General features: G+C 38.7%; 1 protein-coding gene across 3 annotated transcripts; it reads right to left on the bottom strand.

Moving 5' to 3' along the window:
* Positions 1-3,092: 3,092 nt before the first annotated feature.
* FBW2 (F-BOX WITH WD-40 2) lies at positions 3,093-5,924 on the bottom strand. 3 transcript variants are annotated; one of them, XM_077357888.1, is made up of 4 exons: positions 5,800-5,924; positions 5,591-5,716; positions 4,371-4,738; positions 3,093-3,935 (listed from the first exon to the last, which is right to left on the bottom strand). In XM_077357888.1, the coding sequence occupies exons 3-4, from the start codon at positions 4,676-4,678 to the stop codon at positions 3,284-3,286; spliced, it is 960 nt and encodes a 319-aa protein (XP_077214003.1). In that variant the 5' UTR covers positions 4,679-4,738; positions 5,591-5,716; positions 5,800-5,924; the 3' UTR covers positions 3,093-3,283. The 3 variants fall into 3 exon arrangements, with proteins under 3 accessions (XP_077214003.1, XP_077214004.1, XP_077214005.1); XM_077357889.1 differs by having other exon boundaries at positions 4,371-4,688; XM_077357890.1 differs by having other exon boundaries at positions 4,371-4,683.
* Between the last annotated feature and the right edge of the window lie 7,937 nt (positions 5,925-13,861).

The following is a 13,861-nucleotide window of genomic DNA, read 5'->3' as shown; positions in this document are numbered from 1 at the left end:
CACCCCTCTCATGTACTGTACAAATAAGAAAGTGGTAGCTATTTGTGGAAAATGATATGGGATCAAGATAATGGACAACAGTAGCCGTCCATTTTTTTTCCTAATTGCAACATAATTATGGTTATCCTCACCCTTGATCGTCCGAAAATCTCATCAATCGGACAACAGAAGCCGTCCATTTTTTGTAATTGTCCATTTGTAGTCTGCTACTGAATCTGAATAGTTCCAATGAGGCGAGCATAGTGGGACCGGCCAATTGGTGGGGGGGGGGTCCACATCTGGCGATAATTTTCTGGTTTGCCTCATGATTTATTACAAAACCAAAGTTAGCTTTTATGGATTGAAATGACTGTTTTGCCCTCCAATCTTGCGGAATCCTCCTCACTCACCAGCTGACAAAGTGACGGTACTGACCTCGCAAATCTTTCAGATGGGTCCCACTATAAATATTCCCCCAGAGTCCTCAACAGTTGTCGACAAAAGCGATCGTCTTCTTCTTTTTATTATAACATCTTTCTTTAATCAGTACACTGGTACGGGTCTGCCTAAACCCAGCTTACCGATAAATAAAAATATATTGTTTGACAAAAGCCGTACTTTTCCTGATTGAGAGAATCCCCTCCAACTTTCAGACCCAAAAAAAAAAAAAAAAAAAGGGAAAATTGTTAGGGGGATGAGATATGGGGTTATATCAAGTCTCTAAAGAGGGTTATCAACCCTCCAAATGGGGTTATCAAACTCTAAAAAAAGGGGTTATCAACCCCCTTTAACAATTTCTCAAAAGTGTGTCCCCATCCACTATTAAGCTCTTTTCGTGTCACCCATCGACAATTTTTCCAAAAAAAAATAAATTCATGAGCACCCTTTATCTCCACTTTGTTTTTTTTATTATCAGAAAGATTGAAGATAATAAGGGAATAAGAAGATTAGGAAATTGCTTATCAAACGGCATCTCACAAACAGACACTAGCCCAACAACACAGCATGAGAGAGAGAGAGAGAGTAATCATAGTAATGGCAGCTCAGCTCCTCCCCACCAACCCCCACACGAACCCTTTAGCGTGCGCACCCAGCTTCCTATTGCTTCTTCCACTCTCTATGCCTGCATATTGACAGAGGGAGGCATTCGACACCCTTTGTCATCAATTTTGCATTTATTTTTACTGGAAAGCTGCTGGGCGTTTAGGTTTATGTTGGTCTCCCTGACGTGTTTGATGAAATGTATGAACCAGAAGTGTGGGTTACGCACCGTCAGTGCTTGTCCGAGGCTCTTGCCATGTTTTTGGGAGATGGGTTTTATTTGTAAGCCCCTAACAGCTTTTTGTTTGAACATTTTTGAGAACCGGAAGAGAGTATATACACAGCGGGTATATGATTATGAATGCGGGAGGTTATAAAGATTGGTGTTTTGAAATTTCACTAGTCTGAGTTGGTTCTGTGCCAGAAAACATTTTGTCTTCCTTCCCCGCTTTACAAAATTGTCAGCTTCCTATGATAATAATATCGAATCTTCGAAATAATATGGCCGATTTCCATGGATCAAGAGTCTTTGTTCTTAGCCCACACCTATGCACCAGACGAATCCCCTTCAATAATCAATGGTGGGCCATGGACCTCGCATACCATTTCAACACATAAAGAAGAGAACTCGCATACCATTTCCTCATTAGAATCATGGGAAATTATACCCCAGCTGGTCAAAGAAGAGCTTTCGCTTCCGCCTCATTAGAGTCCACTGTTGTCTCTAAAAAGTGCCCTTGTTCTCTTCCCGGATTTCTTTTAGAGCTTCTGAACGCCTTCATGTGCATAAGTATCTTTCTTTTCTTCCTTTTTTTGAATGGTTTCATGGGCAGCACTATCTTATACATGTACAACCAAAATGGTGAGTTGAATTTGTGCCCGTTTGGTTTTTTATAGGATTCTGCTTTAATCACTTGATAACGCGATAATCAGCATACTTATGTTGAATTGCTTGACCTAGAGTGTGGTTGGGCAAGCACCTCTGCCCAAATTCATAGTAAGAGAGTTGGCATGATGTAGCATTGGTTTGTATACTCCATATTCTGTGTATTATTTGTATAAAAAAAAACGATCTCTCTACCAGTCATAACAACCCTTGTCCTTGGATAATGAGATTTGGATGGTTAGCCTAACTGGCTGCATATAGAACCACAGATATGTATAGTAACGTTGGATGTTATATCATTTACCTACTAAATTACTTTGGTAGAGTTTGGCAAAATCCTAGCTTTCCTACCCAAAAGATTATGCAATGATGGTTGTGAAAAGACTGGTCGTTTGGTAGGCAAAGCAAAAGGGAAACAAAACCGTATAAGATGCATTGCAATTTTCATTGGACCTCTCCCACCTCCTTCAGAAGGACATTAAAAACCAAATGTTGTGAACAAGGTTTCCTTTGGGAGACCACTTTTTAAAAAGTTGACTATAAGTGGATGTTGTCCCCTGTAAGAAAGCATGTGATTTACTTGAGCAATATCAAAAGGGCTTTTTCCTCATCCTAGATTAATGGGTGCCTGTAGTTTCCATAGTATAAGATAAGCATATACATATACCTAGCACAGCATATGTAAGAGACCCACCAACACATTTGCCTGGAATCTTGTTAAAAGCCAGATTATAAAATGTTAACAGCAAATTTAAAGTGTAATTATTTTGCCTGGAATCTTGTGAAAAGCCAGATTATAAAACGTTACCAGCAAATTTAAAGTGTAATTGCTTTTGCAAAAAAGTCAATAATCAAGACAAAAAAAATATTCGAAGATATCTTGAAGGAAGTTGAGTTGAAAAAACCATGCCAAATAGCAGCAGCTATCTTCATTTACATGTCGCTTTTCTTTCAGAAGTACGAAAGACAACACTCCAAAAATCCAAAAATCCACACAAACCAACCAATAAATCAACATTGCAGGGCACCCACTTTGCTATTTTGACAAAATTGGGCGGAGTCTGCAAAAGCACACCTCCATCTCACGCTTGTTTCTGAATTATTTCAACTTATTTTTTAATTCAACCCCTCTTAAAAAATACTGGATAGAACCCAAAAGGGGAAAGATGTGTGCTACACATGGAAATAAAAGATCAACCACATGATTTCATTTCCAGTAAAAACATATACATCCAACTCAAAGGTTCCAAGCAAAGTAGAAATGGCAACACTACTAGTATCCATATTAGTGGTAACTCTTAGTTATAGTAATAACAGTAGTAGTAGAAAAGGAATTTCTGACCTCTGGAACAAGAACAATCACAGACAAACATCAAACTAAGGAGATGCTGGCCAACCAAATTCAGCAACAGTATCATCAAATCCTTCATAGAACCTCAACTCCAGCCCTTGCTCATCGTCCCACATCCCATCCGAGCTCTCTCCATCATAGTCCCCAATGCCATCATCATCCATGTATTCCCAACCCAAATACCCAGAAGAATCCGAGTAATCAGAGCAAGAGTCCCAGTAATTCCTCTCATAATAGTCAACGATTAGAGGCCCCAACACCTTCAACCCAGAATACTTCTCCTTCAACAAGCTGTCATCAATCTTTACATCCCAACAACCCCTCAAATCCAAGAATTCAAGCTCTTTGCAACCAAAAAGGATCTTGAGCACACCTTCAGTGGTGAGAGGCAAGTAGGCCACCTCCAAATGCCTGAGCTTAGGCATTGTGGTGGCAATTGCGTGGGCCTCGTCGTCTTGGCAGACCTTGTCTGCAACCTCCAATGGATGCATTACTCGTACCAACCCAACAAGCGATTTACAGTGCTTTCCAATTGCCTCAAGAGCACGGGCAGTGATTTTTCCGCAACAGCTGAGGTCCAAGAAAGTGATGTTTGATAGTCTCCCCGCAACCTGTTCGACGATGGAATCACTTATTTCACTTCTGGGTAATCGCAAGGTCCGGAGGGAACAACCAGCACTGAAAAAACCCAAGCAAAAACCTATATAAACAGAACATCCAAAACAGCAAATCCATGGAACCAATGATCAAAAGATTAAAATTCAACTATTTGTTCTTGAAATCTTCAACTCTCTCCACCACAATTGATGATTGAAGTGAGTTACTAGCATTAAGAAACTAGCAAATCCATGGAGCCATTGATCAAAAGATTAAAATTCAACTAATTGTTCTTGAAATCTTCAACTCTCTCCACCACAATTGATGATTGAAGTGAGTTACAAGCATCAAGAAACTAGCAAATCCATGGAATCATTGATCAAAAGATAAAAATTCAACTAAAGGTTCTTGAAATCTCCAACTCTCTCATTACAATTGGTGATTGAGGTGAGTTGCTAGCATTATGAAACTACAAATCAAGGAGATAGTGAAGTCAATGTTGGGTTGTTCACTTACTGGTTAGCAATGAATGAGAAAATGGAGTCATTTGGAATGCCAGAGACGCATAACTTGCGAAGAGAACCACAGCTTCTTGAGATGAGCATTTGAAGCATTCGATCTAGGTGATCTGGTTCACATTGTTGGCTCCATTCTTCGATGTCAATCTCTTGCCAGCAATAAGGACCTGAAACCGCTTTCCCCCAAGATTTACAAACCCTAGGAATGACGGTCAGGATCTCTTGAAGAGAAAGATTGCTGAAGATCAGCCCAAGAGCATCAGGTATCATCTCATCCCAGCACCTGAATTCGCCTCCCTCATCCATCTTATCTTTCCTTTGCAAAAGAAACGAAAACCCCTCTCTATCAATTGTTGGCCAAAGACTCTGATGAAAAAGATAAAAGAAATCAAGAACACACATTCAGAAAAAAAAAGAAGAGAGAGAATGTATAAAAATGGGAAACCACTCTGTTAAACTGCTAGCCACCCAGATGGGAAAAGGTTAAACGGACAAGAGTAGAACCAAAAAAGGGGGAAAAAGGAAAACGCAGAATCTCAAAGAAGCTGCTTTTATCAAAGGAAAAGAAAAATCAGGGCTTGCAATCATGAATCCAAAGGTTAACGTAAGAAAAGATAAGAAAACAAGAGATCAAGACCCCCAATCCCCCATAATAGAAAGAGGAAAATGAGAGAAATGCAGATAAATACTCATGAATCAGTATCAAAGACCCAAAAGAAACAAACCAGATCAAAACCAAGAACCAAGAAAGACATCAAAAAAGGAAAAAAAAAAGGGGCCAACTCATCACAACTCAATACAATGTACTTGAGGAAATTGAAAAATCCCTCCTTTCAATCGCTAGCCAAAGACCCATGTGATAAATAAGTTAAAAGATCAAAACAGGCATAAAAAACCAGTGACGCATAAAAGGAAAATAGATTAAGAAATCAAAACCCACATACAACAAAGCCTTCACAAAAAAAAAAAAAAACAGAGAGATCAAGACCCAGAAAAAAAAAGAAAAAAGAAATCCAGATCCGCATGCAAGTAAACCAAACAACAAAAGAAGCAAAGAAAAAGAAAAAGAAAAAGAAGCTATCATAGCATTTTAATGCATTTAACAGCAAAAATGCATCAAAGAATCTCTTTTTCTTTCTTCTCTCTAGTACAGTTTTCGAATAAAAAACAACAATGTTAAAAGACAAAGCTAACAAAGAAAAGGAAATGAAAACATACCAAAAATGGAACAGTCTCTCTCTCTCTCTCTAATGAGGGATTTGCTTAGATCTGCAAATGGGTTTACACCTTCGCACTAGTATATGTGAGAGGAAGAACAGGCAGCTACACCAACCCACAGCTGCACTGCAACCAACATCAACAACAACATGAAAAACAAAAAAACAAAAAAAACACCAAAAGGAATAATAGGGAAGAAAAAGAATTACACGGGTTTTATGGTGTGAACGAGTTTTGTACAGACAGATTTCCTTCTCAAATTCAAGATTGTGAGAGAAAGAGAGAGAGGTTGCAATTATGTGGTTATAAAAATCAGTTCTCGATACCGACACGTGGTGGTGGACAAATATACGGATTAAGAGCCATGGCCCACGTGTGAATAGGTTGTTTCTTTGGCCAACCAAGTGGCCAACCCCCTATAATGTATTTATGTATACTTTTTTTACACTAATGGGGGTGGCTTAGGAAAGAAAAGGGGGCAAGTGAGTCATTTTACACCAACAAAGTGTTACCCAGGTTCCAAAGCTGTTTCATTCATTACGAGAAATTGATTTTGAGGAATGTTAGGCACCTTCTCGGGACTCAGCTCCTTTCTCTAATCGTGTACTTGTGGGACCTGTATATAAGATCGCAGCCATCGATCAAAGGTACGGATAACTAGCCTCACTATCATCGTGGACCCACATCTCTGATACTCTTTCATGCCTCGATGGACCCACACAACGTTCACGTATGGTTGTAGCCGTGACTCGAAAGCCGGGTTAGTGGCTCCACTGAGCTTAGGAGTCTTATTTTTTAAGTGTCATTTTGGTAATTTTAGTTTTATTTAAATTTCTGTAGTTACTGACAACAAGCTCGTGCAGAAACAGAAGTTCCTTTTTTTCTCTCTAGAATTAATAACTAAACCAACATGATAAATTCGCACCCTGTGTAGGATAATACGCACCCCTTATAATGTGAATTTATCATCACCCTAAATAAATATTAGGGATATATGAGAAGTTAATATATGTTGAATGGCCGTATGAACAGGTAAAGGTCGTACGATCCACCCTTGATATTTGATCCAACACAGCTGCTGTTGGATCAAATATCAAGGATGGGATGATGAGTACGTTTTGAAAACGGCCATTCATCATATAGTTTCTCATGGATAATACATCGGAGAAATTATATGTTGAGTAGGCGTGCGTGCAAGTGTAAAGGGCAGCCGCCCTTGATATTACAGTGAAAGGAGGTGGGATCCATTTCACGTGTACATTCATTGAATCAGAGCCTCTTCAATAATTTCTCCCTTGCATAAGAAGCTGATACACGTGGTGGGTGGGTCGTTGCGTGGATCCGTAGGGACTAGTCCTACTCCTGAAGGGTGTTGGGACATCCTACGTCATAAAAAAAAATTAAAAAAATAAGAAGCTGATTCTTTTGTTAGAGAAAGAATAGGCATAAAGTTGTTTTTTTAATAAATGGTAAAAGGCTTTTTTTTTTTTTTTTTTGTTGTTGTTGTGGTAAAAGCATGCAATGAGGGGCATGTGTGAGATCGAGATCATTGTTTTGGCAGAACATCATGAGGCGAAGTACATGGTCTTAGTCTCATCCAAGCGGAGTGCTTAAGTCGTTTGTGTTCTTTTCGATCTCTACGCATCTCACTGCTTTATCGGAAAGGAAAAATTGCCAATGTGGTACATCAATATACGAATTGCCAACGGGGGACACAAGTTTGAAAAAATTGTTAGAGAGGGTTGATAACCTCCTTTTGAGAGTTTGATAACCCTCATTTCATCCCCTTTTGAGAGTTTGATAACCCCATTTAGAGGGTTGATAACCCCCTTTTAGAGACTTGATAACCCCCATTTCGTCCCTCTCTAACAATTTTTCAAAAGTGTGTCCCCCTTTGGCAATTCTCGTATTTTGATGTCCCCCATAGGCAATTTTTCCTATCGGAAATGCAACCTCTGCCATACTTCAGCCTGGTAAGGATCATCCATATTGGGTACAATAAGAAACTCCTAATTTATATTGCATCAACTTTTGTAGTTAGAGACCAAATGTGTTGGGGCTAACATAAGATCCGTTCGAGGGATATCCTATGCTTATGATAAATCACTACAAAATTAATTGTTTAGATTTTCTTGACAATACCCTAAACGAGGCTTGATGGAGGCTTGTTGGATCAATGATCAAGGTGTTCTCAAGGGCATTTGGGTTGCCAGTCGGATCAAAATAAGTGTCTTTTACTTCTTTTGGAACTACAATAAAATTTTGTAAATATCGACGTGATTGTAAATTTTTCCCTTTCACTTCTTTTGGTTAGTCAAATGATGATGGGATTTCAGGGGTTGAGTCTCTAACTCAATAGGTTAAGGGTTTGTTCTGCAACCGATTTCAGGGGTTGAGTCTCTAACTCAATAGGTTAAGGGTTTGTTCTGCAACCTTGAGTACCTACCAAGAATGTAAATTTTATACGATTGCAAATTTGTAATTTAAGGATAGGCATATTTTTAATGATGGGCAGACGGAGAATCATTGAGTTGGAAATCTAAGGGGGTGTTTGGATCTAAGGAAAAGAAAATTAAGGAAAATCATATTTTCTTCAAATCTTTTTTTTGAGATATTTTCTGGAATTTTTCATTTTAAAGTTTGGTGGACATCCATCAATTTTTTAGAATTCCTTTTTTTTTTTTTTAAAACTGTTTTGGGTCACTCATCGTGATTGATCTACTGCTACATCCAGTCTACATTGTCAACAGAGATTCTAACCATGAAATATCAAAGTAATACAACAAGGGAATGTTGAAGAATGGCATTTCACAGCTGACTTTTGCATGGGAGAAGAGCCACCTATGAAATCCAAAGTAATACAAGAAGGGAATTTTGCAGAAAGGCATTTCGGGGCTGACTTTTGCATGAGAGAACAGCCACCTCAATGAATTAAAAGAACAAGACAAAATCTACTAAAAGTGAGCCTGTGAGGCTGTTCTCTCTTGTAAAAGTGAGCCACACTAAATGGCTTTTTGCCAGATTGCCTAGCATAGGGATTTGCTAGGCAATTTGGCCGAAAGCCAGTTGCCTAGCAAATCCCTATGTCGGCAATCTGTCAAAAAGTCATTTAGTGTGGCTCACTTTTGCAGGAGAGGGGCTTGGTGGCAAATTTTATCTAATATTCATATTCATTTAATTCATCACAGGTTGTTGTTCTCTCATGCAAAAGTGGGCCCCAAAATGCTTATATACGGGATTGTTTAGGCAATTTTGCGGGGAGTCACTTTGCAGCTTCTCTTTTTTCAATAAAAAAGCCACCTCATAGCTGTATTTGGCTTATTCATTTAATTCATACGATGTGGTACTTCTCTCCTGAAAAATAGGTGCTTCAAAATTACCTCTATACACTCTATATATTGTTATATATATTTTAGGAAATGATATTTTCACTCCCCAGCATTATGCGGACGCTCCCCTTATAACGTGAAAAGTAGGCAACTCTATCGCTTTTTTTTACGTCACATCACTTTATAGGGGGGCGCATGCATAATGCAGGGGGGTGAAAATATCATCGCCCTTTAGATTTGAGTTGCCAAGCTGGAAATAAATTGCATGTAGATTCGAGGGAGGAAGGGGAGGGCTGCGAGGTAGGCGTGAACAGTAAAACCAGTTTTCCTCCTTATAATATATAGATTACAGGGGAGGGATTCATACCTGCCATTCCTTGTTTCAACAATGATATATTTGCTTTAGACTTTTCTAGTAGAGAAAAGTGTTTCTACTCTGCAGCGCAGGGACGTTATCTGCGCTTAAGTGGTTTATACCACCTCCCATTGGTTCGTTTAGCGGGTCCACCTTTGCGGGCCCAGAAAAAGCGACCAATGGGAGGCATTATATACCACTACAGCGCAGGGAACTACCTGTGCTGCTGGGCAGAAACACTTTCCTCTTTCCTCTTTCTAATATACCTTTAAGGGAATTGCTAGCGTCCATCAAAAAAGGATTTGTGCGGCTGCTCTGTCGCACATTAGACCAGCCACCTCGTGAATGAAGACAACATCATTTGTCTCCATTCACGAGGTGGCTGGTCTACTAGCCACGAAAAGCCTTTTACGATGGACCTTAGCAAATCCCGACCTTTAAAGGATGCTACAATTCACAAGATGCTAGCCAATAAGAAAAATGGTTAATAAAGTGCGGAGTACCATTATTAAAATAAGGACTATGAATATCATTTTACTATATAATATGGGAAATGATATTCCCACACACTGTTTCAACAATGTACCTATTCTTTACGTCACACTTTTAAAATGATTGTTGAGAGATTTGAGGATTGTAATGCAATGCCATTATTGAAACAAGGGCGTGGGAATATCATTTTCATATATTATATTGGATAACTGCCATATGGAGACCCATGGTCTGCAAATGTAGCCCCGACATGCATACAAGAGGTGGAAATATTATTTTCTTACATATAATAATATATAATATATATCGAATGAGAATGTAAATCCTGGTTCGGGTTTCTGTTCATTCCATTTAATTTTTAGGAATTTTGGTTGAGATTCTACCATAAAGCCTGGCTCGGGTTTCGGTTGATTCCATTTAATTTTTAAGCAAAAGCTCAACCCGACACGACCTAAATTACACCACTAGATCAAATAAATGAATCAATTTGGTAGCTCCCGGCAATGGCCACTAGGCATGTGCAAGGTTTTAAATTTCGACTAAAATCCGAAATTTTGGATTTCGGTCAGCCTCAAAACCAAAATTTGCAAAATTTAGGCAATTTTGGAAATTTCGGTCCAAAATTCCAACATTTCGAGAGCACCTAGGACCGTTTGGATACCTCAGACTTTGTATTTGGATTTGGAATTGAGTTTTCAGTATAAAATGAATAGATCAGCCAGCTCATGTTGAGGGAGACAGAGAGGGAAGGGGGTAATTCCTGCTGCAGGGGAGAGGTTGAGGAGCCAAGAGGGTGAAGAAAACTACCAGATATGTGGATTTCCAATTTCTTATTTCCACAGCTTATTTGGAAATCTGATTTTTTTCACTAAGTCTCTGAATTGGAAATTCAAGGATTTGATCGAGAACCAAATGTCAATGCAAAAAGGGCTGTAAATGTGAGAATTCCAAATCAAAATCTTCTCGGCATCCGAACGGACCCCTACCGAATTTCGGCCGAAATTTTAGGATTTCAGCTAGAATTTCAGTTTCGGTGAGGACCGAAATGACCCCCAAAACCGAAATTTAAAACCTTGGGCATTTGCATCGAGACAATGATCAATACTAAGCCATAAGCTGCATAGATAAGACGATCTCAACCACCGAATAAGACATGTAAACTGATAGTTAAAAGAAAAAATACCCAAAACTTTACCCTTGAAATTGAAAATTTTGACAAACAGATTGATTAGGATTGTCTGGTCAATGTCATATTGAGCACTTGAGCCCATCTATTGTGGGACCCACCTCTTGACCGATTACCGATTCCCGATTCCGATTGAGATTTCGGTGACCCACCTGCCTTCTTCCCATAAAGTTTTCACTTTAGAGTCGTCATAAGTGCAAGGTAAATGTTAGCCGCAGTTGCTACAGAAAAATAAAGGAATTACACTGTTTAGAAGTTGTATTTTGGTCAATACAATAAAAGATGAGGGTTGTTAGGAAGGTTTGCTTGTTCCAAGGATAACATGTTAGGGAAAAGTAGAGTATGTTGCAGGCATTGGGGTGCATAGTCAACAAAGAGGGGCCCTGCCAAAGAGAAGAGGACTCCTTTCCTCACTTTTTTGACTTGAAAGAGGATTGTTTTCTTCATCCATGAAAGCAATAATTATATCAAAGTTATCATTAAATTGATATCCACACTCTCTTGTTTTAATAATGCACAGGTCTCATCATTTTACACTTTTCCAATAAAAAAATATTTAATGAAAAGAGAAGTGCCATTATCAAGACAAGGGGTGCAGATATCATTTCTTAAACACTGGCTTATACATAGAATTTTGGTATATAATCTTAAACAACGGTTCTTAAACACTGGCTTATACATTGATGAAAAATTGTGACATGAAAGTGAAAGGAAAAGGATACCCTAGTTTAAAAAAACATGAATGATTTGATAGGACAGCAGAGTAAGAAAAGGATTTTATGCAAGTGAATGCAATGGATTTCATGTTTCTTGAGGCCTACATCTCTTTCAAATAAATGAGACTGAAGTCATTGAAGATTTGCCATAATATATGGTTCTGTTCCAATTTATTCATGTACCCTGTTCTACCAATAAACCAGATCTCTACATTCAAGACCCCATTAAAGTCTACTTTAATTAGAGATTTTAATACACAGGTGGGGGTAGTACAAGTACTAGGCTAGCCAACATCAGACTAACACTCAAACAAATATTTCTTTGAAACAGACATTCTCCATTTCACTTTTGCAAACATTCATATTAGAATTTAGAACAACTTTAAAATAGTAATAACCATGGGGTAAAAGATAGTTCTGCCCCTTTTCCAACATTAAGGAGGTGGAAATATCATAACCATTGTGCTTAAATATCATGCTACAACAGCCCTCTCATACCTAAATTGGAGTTGTGGGCTATGATTAGCTGTAAGTAATCCAATGTACACTTGATCCGGGGCCTACCTAAGTAGCTGTAAGTATATCATAAATCATAATTCAGTAGTCTTCGGACTACCCAAAGTTGGTAGTCCAACCCCAATCTTCATCTTGCACATGGCTTAAGTAGATCCATCTAAACATGCTGTAGGGGCCACCTAGGTAGGCCATGATCTAAATATTTCTAGGAGACGACTACAGAGAAATTTACTATTATGATGAATGGTCGAAACTCAATTTCTAGGCCATACCAGGCACAAGATTTGCTATTGCATAACATTCTCAGGTGATCCCCATACTCTTGGTCTCATCCTTAACAGATATCCTATGGGTAAGATAAAGGAGTACAAAAATCAATGGCTTAGCTTTTCTTGTCGGAGCCCCGAAAGAAGTTAATGGAACAAGGGCCTCATTTGATCAAGAGTGACTCTACAACATATTTGAATTTCTCCTATATTCCACTTTCCCGAAATGGATCCTATCAAATATTTGACATTTTCTTCGATCTTCTCTTTGAAATGTGTTTTCAACTGCATTTGGCTAGACATGTGATTGCCGCTGAGATCAATATTTGTAAGACAAAAATGGGCCAAGGGGTCACATTCAAGGAGCCGTATTTGATCAGAGACGAGCCCAGTGGCCCATCCATGGTGGGCCCTACAGGATATCTGGTGTTCAAATAGCGTGTGGTTGTGTAAGATTGGGCAAACAACCAGCTTCGGTTGTCCAACGTCTGCCATGATTTTCTACATCCATGTTATTTATTACAACGAGCTAATGAAGGCTTAAAGAACTACAAATCTCAAAAACAGTGCGACCAACCAACCCCCTTGTTTGTTTGGTCACCAAAGCACCTCAAATATCCAAGAACCACCTTTGTTTATCTGGTCACGCTCCTTTGTTTGTTGGTCACCAAGCCTCTCTCTCTCTCTCTCTCTCTCTCTCTCTCTCTCTCTCTCTCTCTCATATTATTTTATCTGCAATCAAGCTTCTCTAAAGAAAAAAAAAAGGAAGGGAGGGCGACACCACATTAACAACTATAATTTCATGACAAGATATTAATGTGGTTTTGATAAAATGACAAATACACCTTGCTTTGATAAATAAGTGAACGTGAACAACTACAGGTATGAGTTATCAATTGTCAACTCGCCCGAGCTGACTGCCGTTAACCTTGGCTGAGTTCTCATTCTAGTCCGGGTTTTGCCTTACCAAGTCAATCAAAACTCCTTTGACCCAACTGAGTTAATGAAAGTTTGTCAATCATCGTCACTTGAGTGGGAGTCCTTTTTTTTTTTTTTGCCTTGGCCCAGTTCTTGTTCGTCTAATTCTTTCGAACATTGTGGATAATAGCATTAGGGTTGTTAGTGCAAGCGTGATTTTGTATCGTTTTCTACTGCATTATAAGGATGCCTTTGTAGTCATTTTTTAATTAGGAAATTGGAATTGATGCCGGTAAAATTAGGAATTTTCCATTTTGTAAATTTGACTTATATTTGATTTGTTTTTTTATACGTGTGTGTGTTGGATAAATTGAAATTAGTGTCATTCCAAGTTTTAAAGAATGTCTACACCAACCACCTTCCATTTGATGTTCCCAACTGTTAGCTTTCTCATACTGCGCATCTAAAGGATCCCAGCATGGATCAGCCGTAG

Source organism: Tasmannia lanceolata, unplaced genomic scaffold, assembly GCF_043159265.1.
Source record: "Tasmannia lanceolata isolate RefF3 unplaced genomic scaffold, GAP_Taslan_0.1 ptg000016l, whole genome shotgun sequence".
Taxonomy (NCBI): domain Eukaryota; kingdom Viridiplantae; phylum Streptophyta; class Magnoliopsida; order Canellales; family Winteraceae; genus Tasmannia; species Tasmannia lanceolata.
Note: the sequence above shows the minus strand (reverse complement) of the source record. Positions and strands in the feature narration are given on the sequence as shown.

What these genes read in the sequence shown, in the direction of transcription:
- FBW2 (XM_077357888.1), bottom strand. Translation starts at nt 4,678, where the DNA reads ATGGATGAGGGAGGCGAATTCAGGTGCTGGGATGAGATGATACCTGAT. An exon ending in TTCTCATTCATTGCTAACCA is followed by an intron (nt 3,936 to 4,370) that starts GTAAGTGAACAA and finishes GGGTTTTTTCAG; the next exon opens with TGCTGGTTGTTCCCTCCGGA.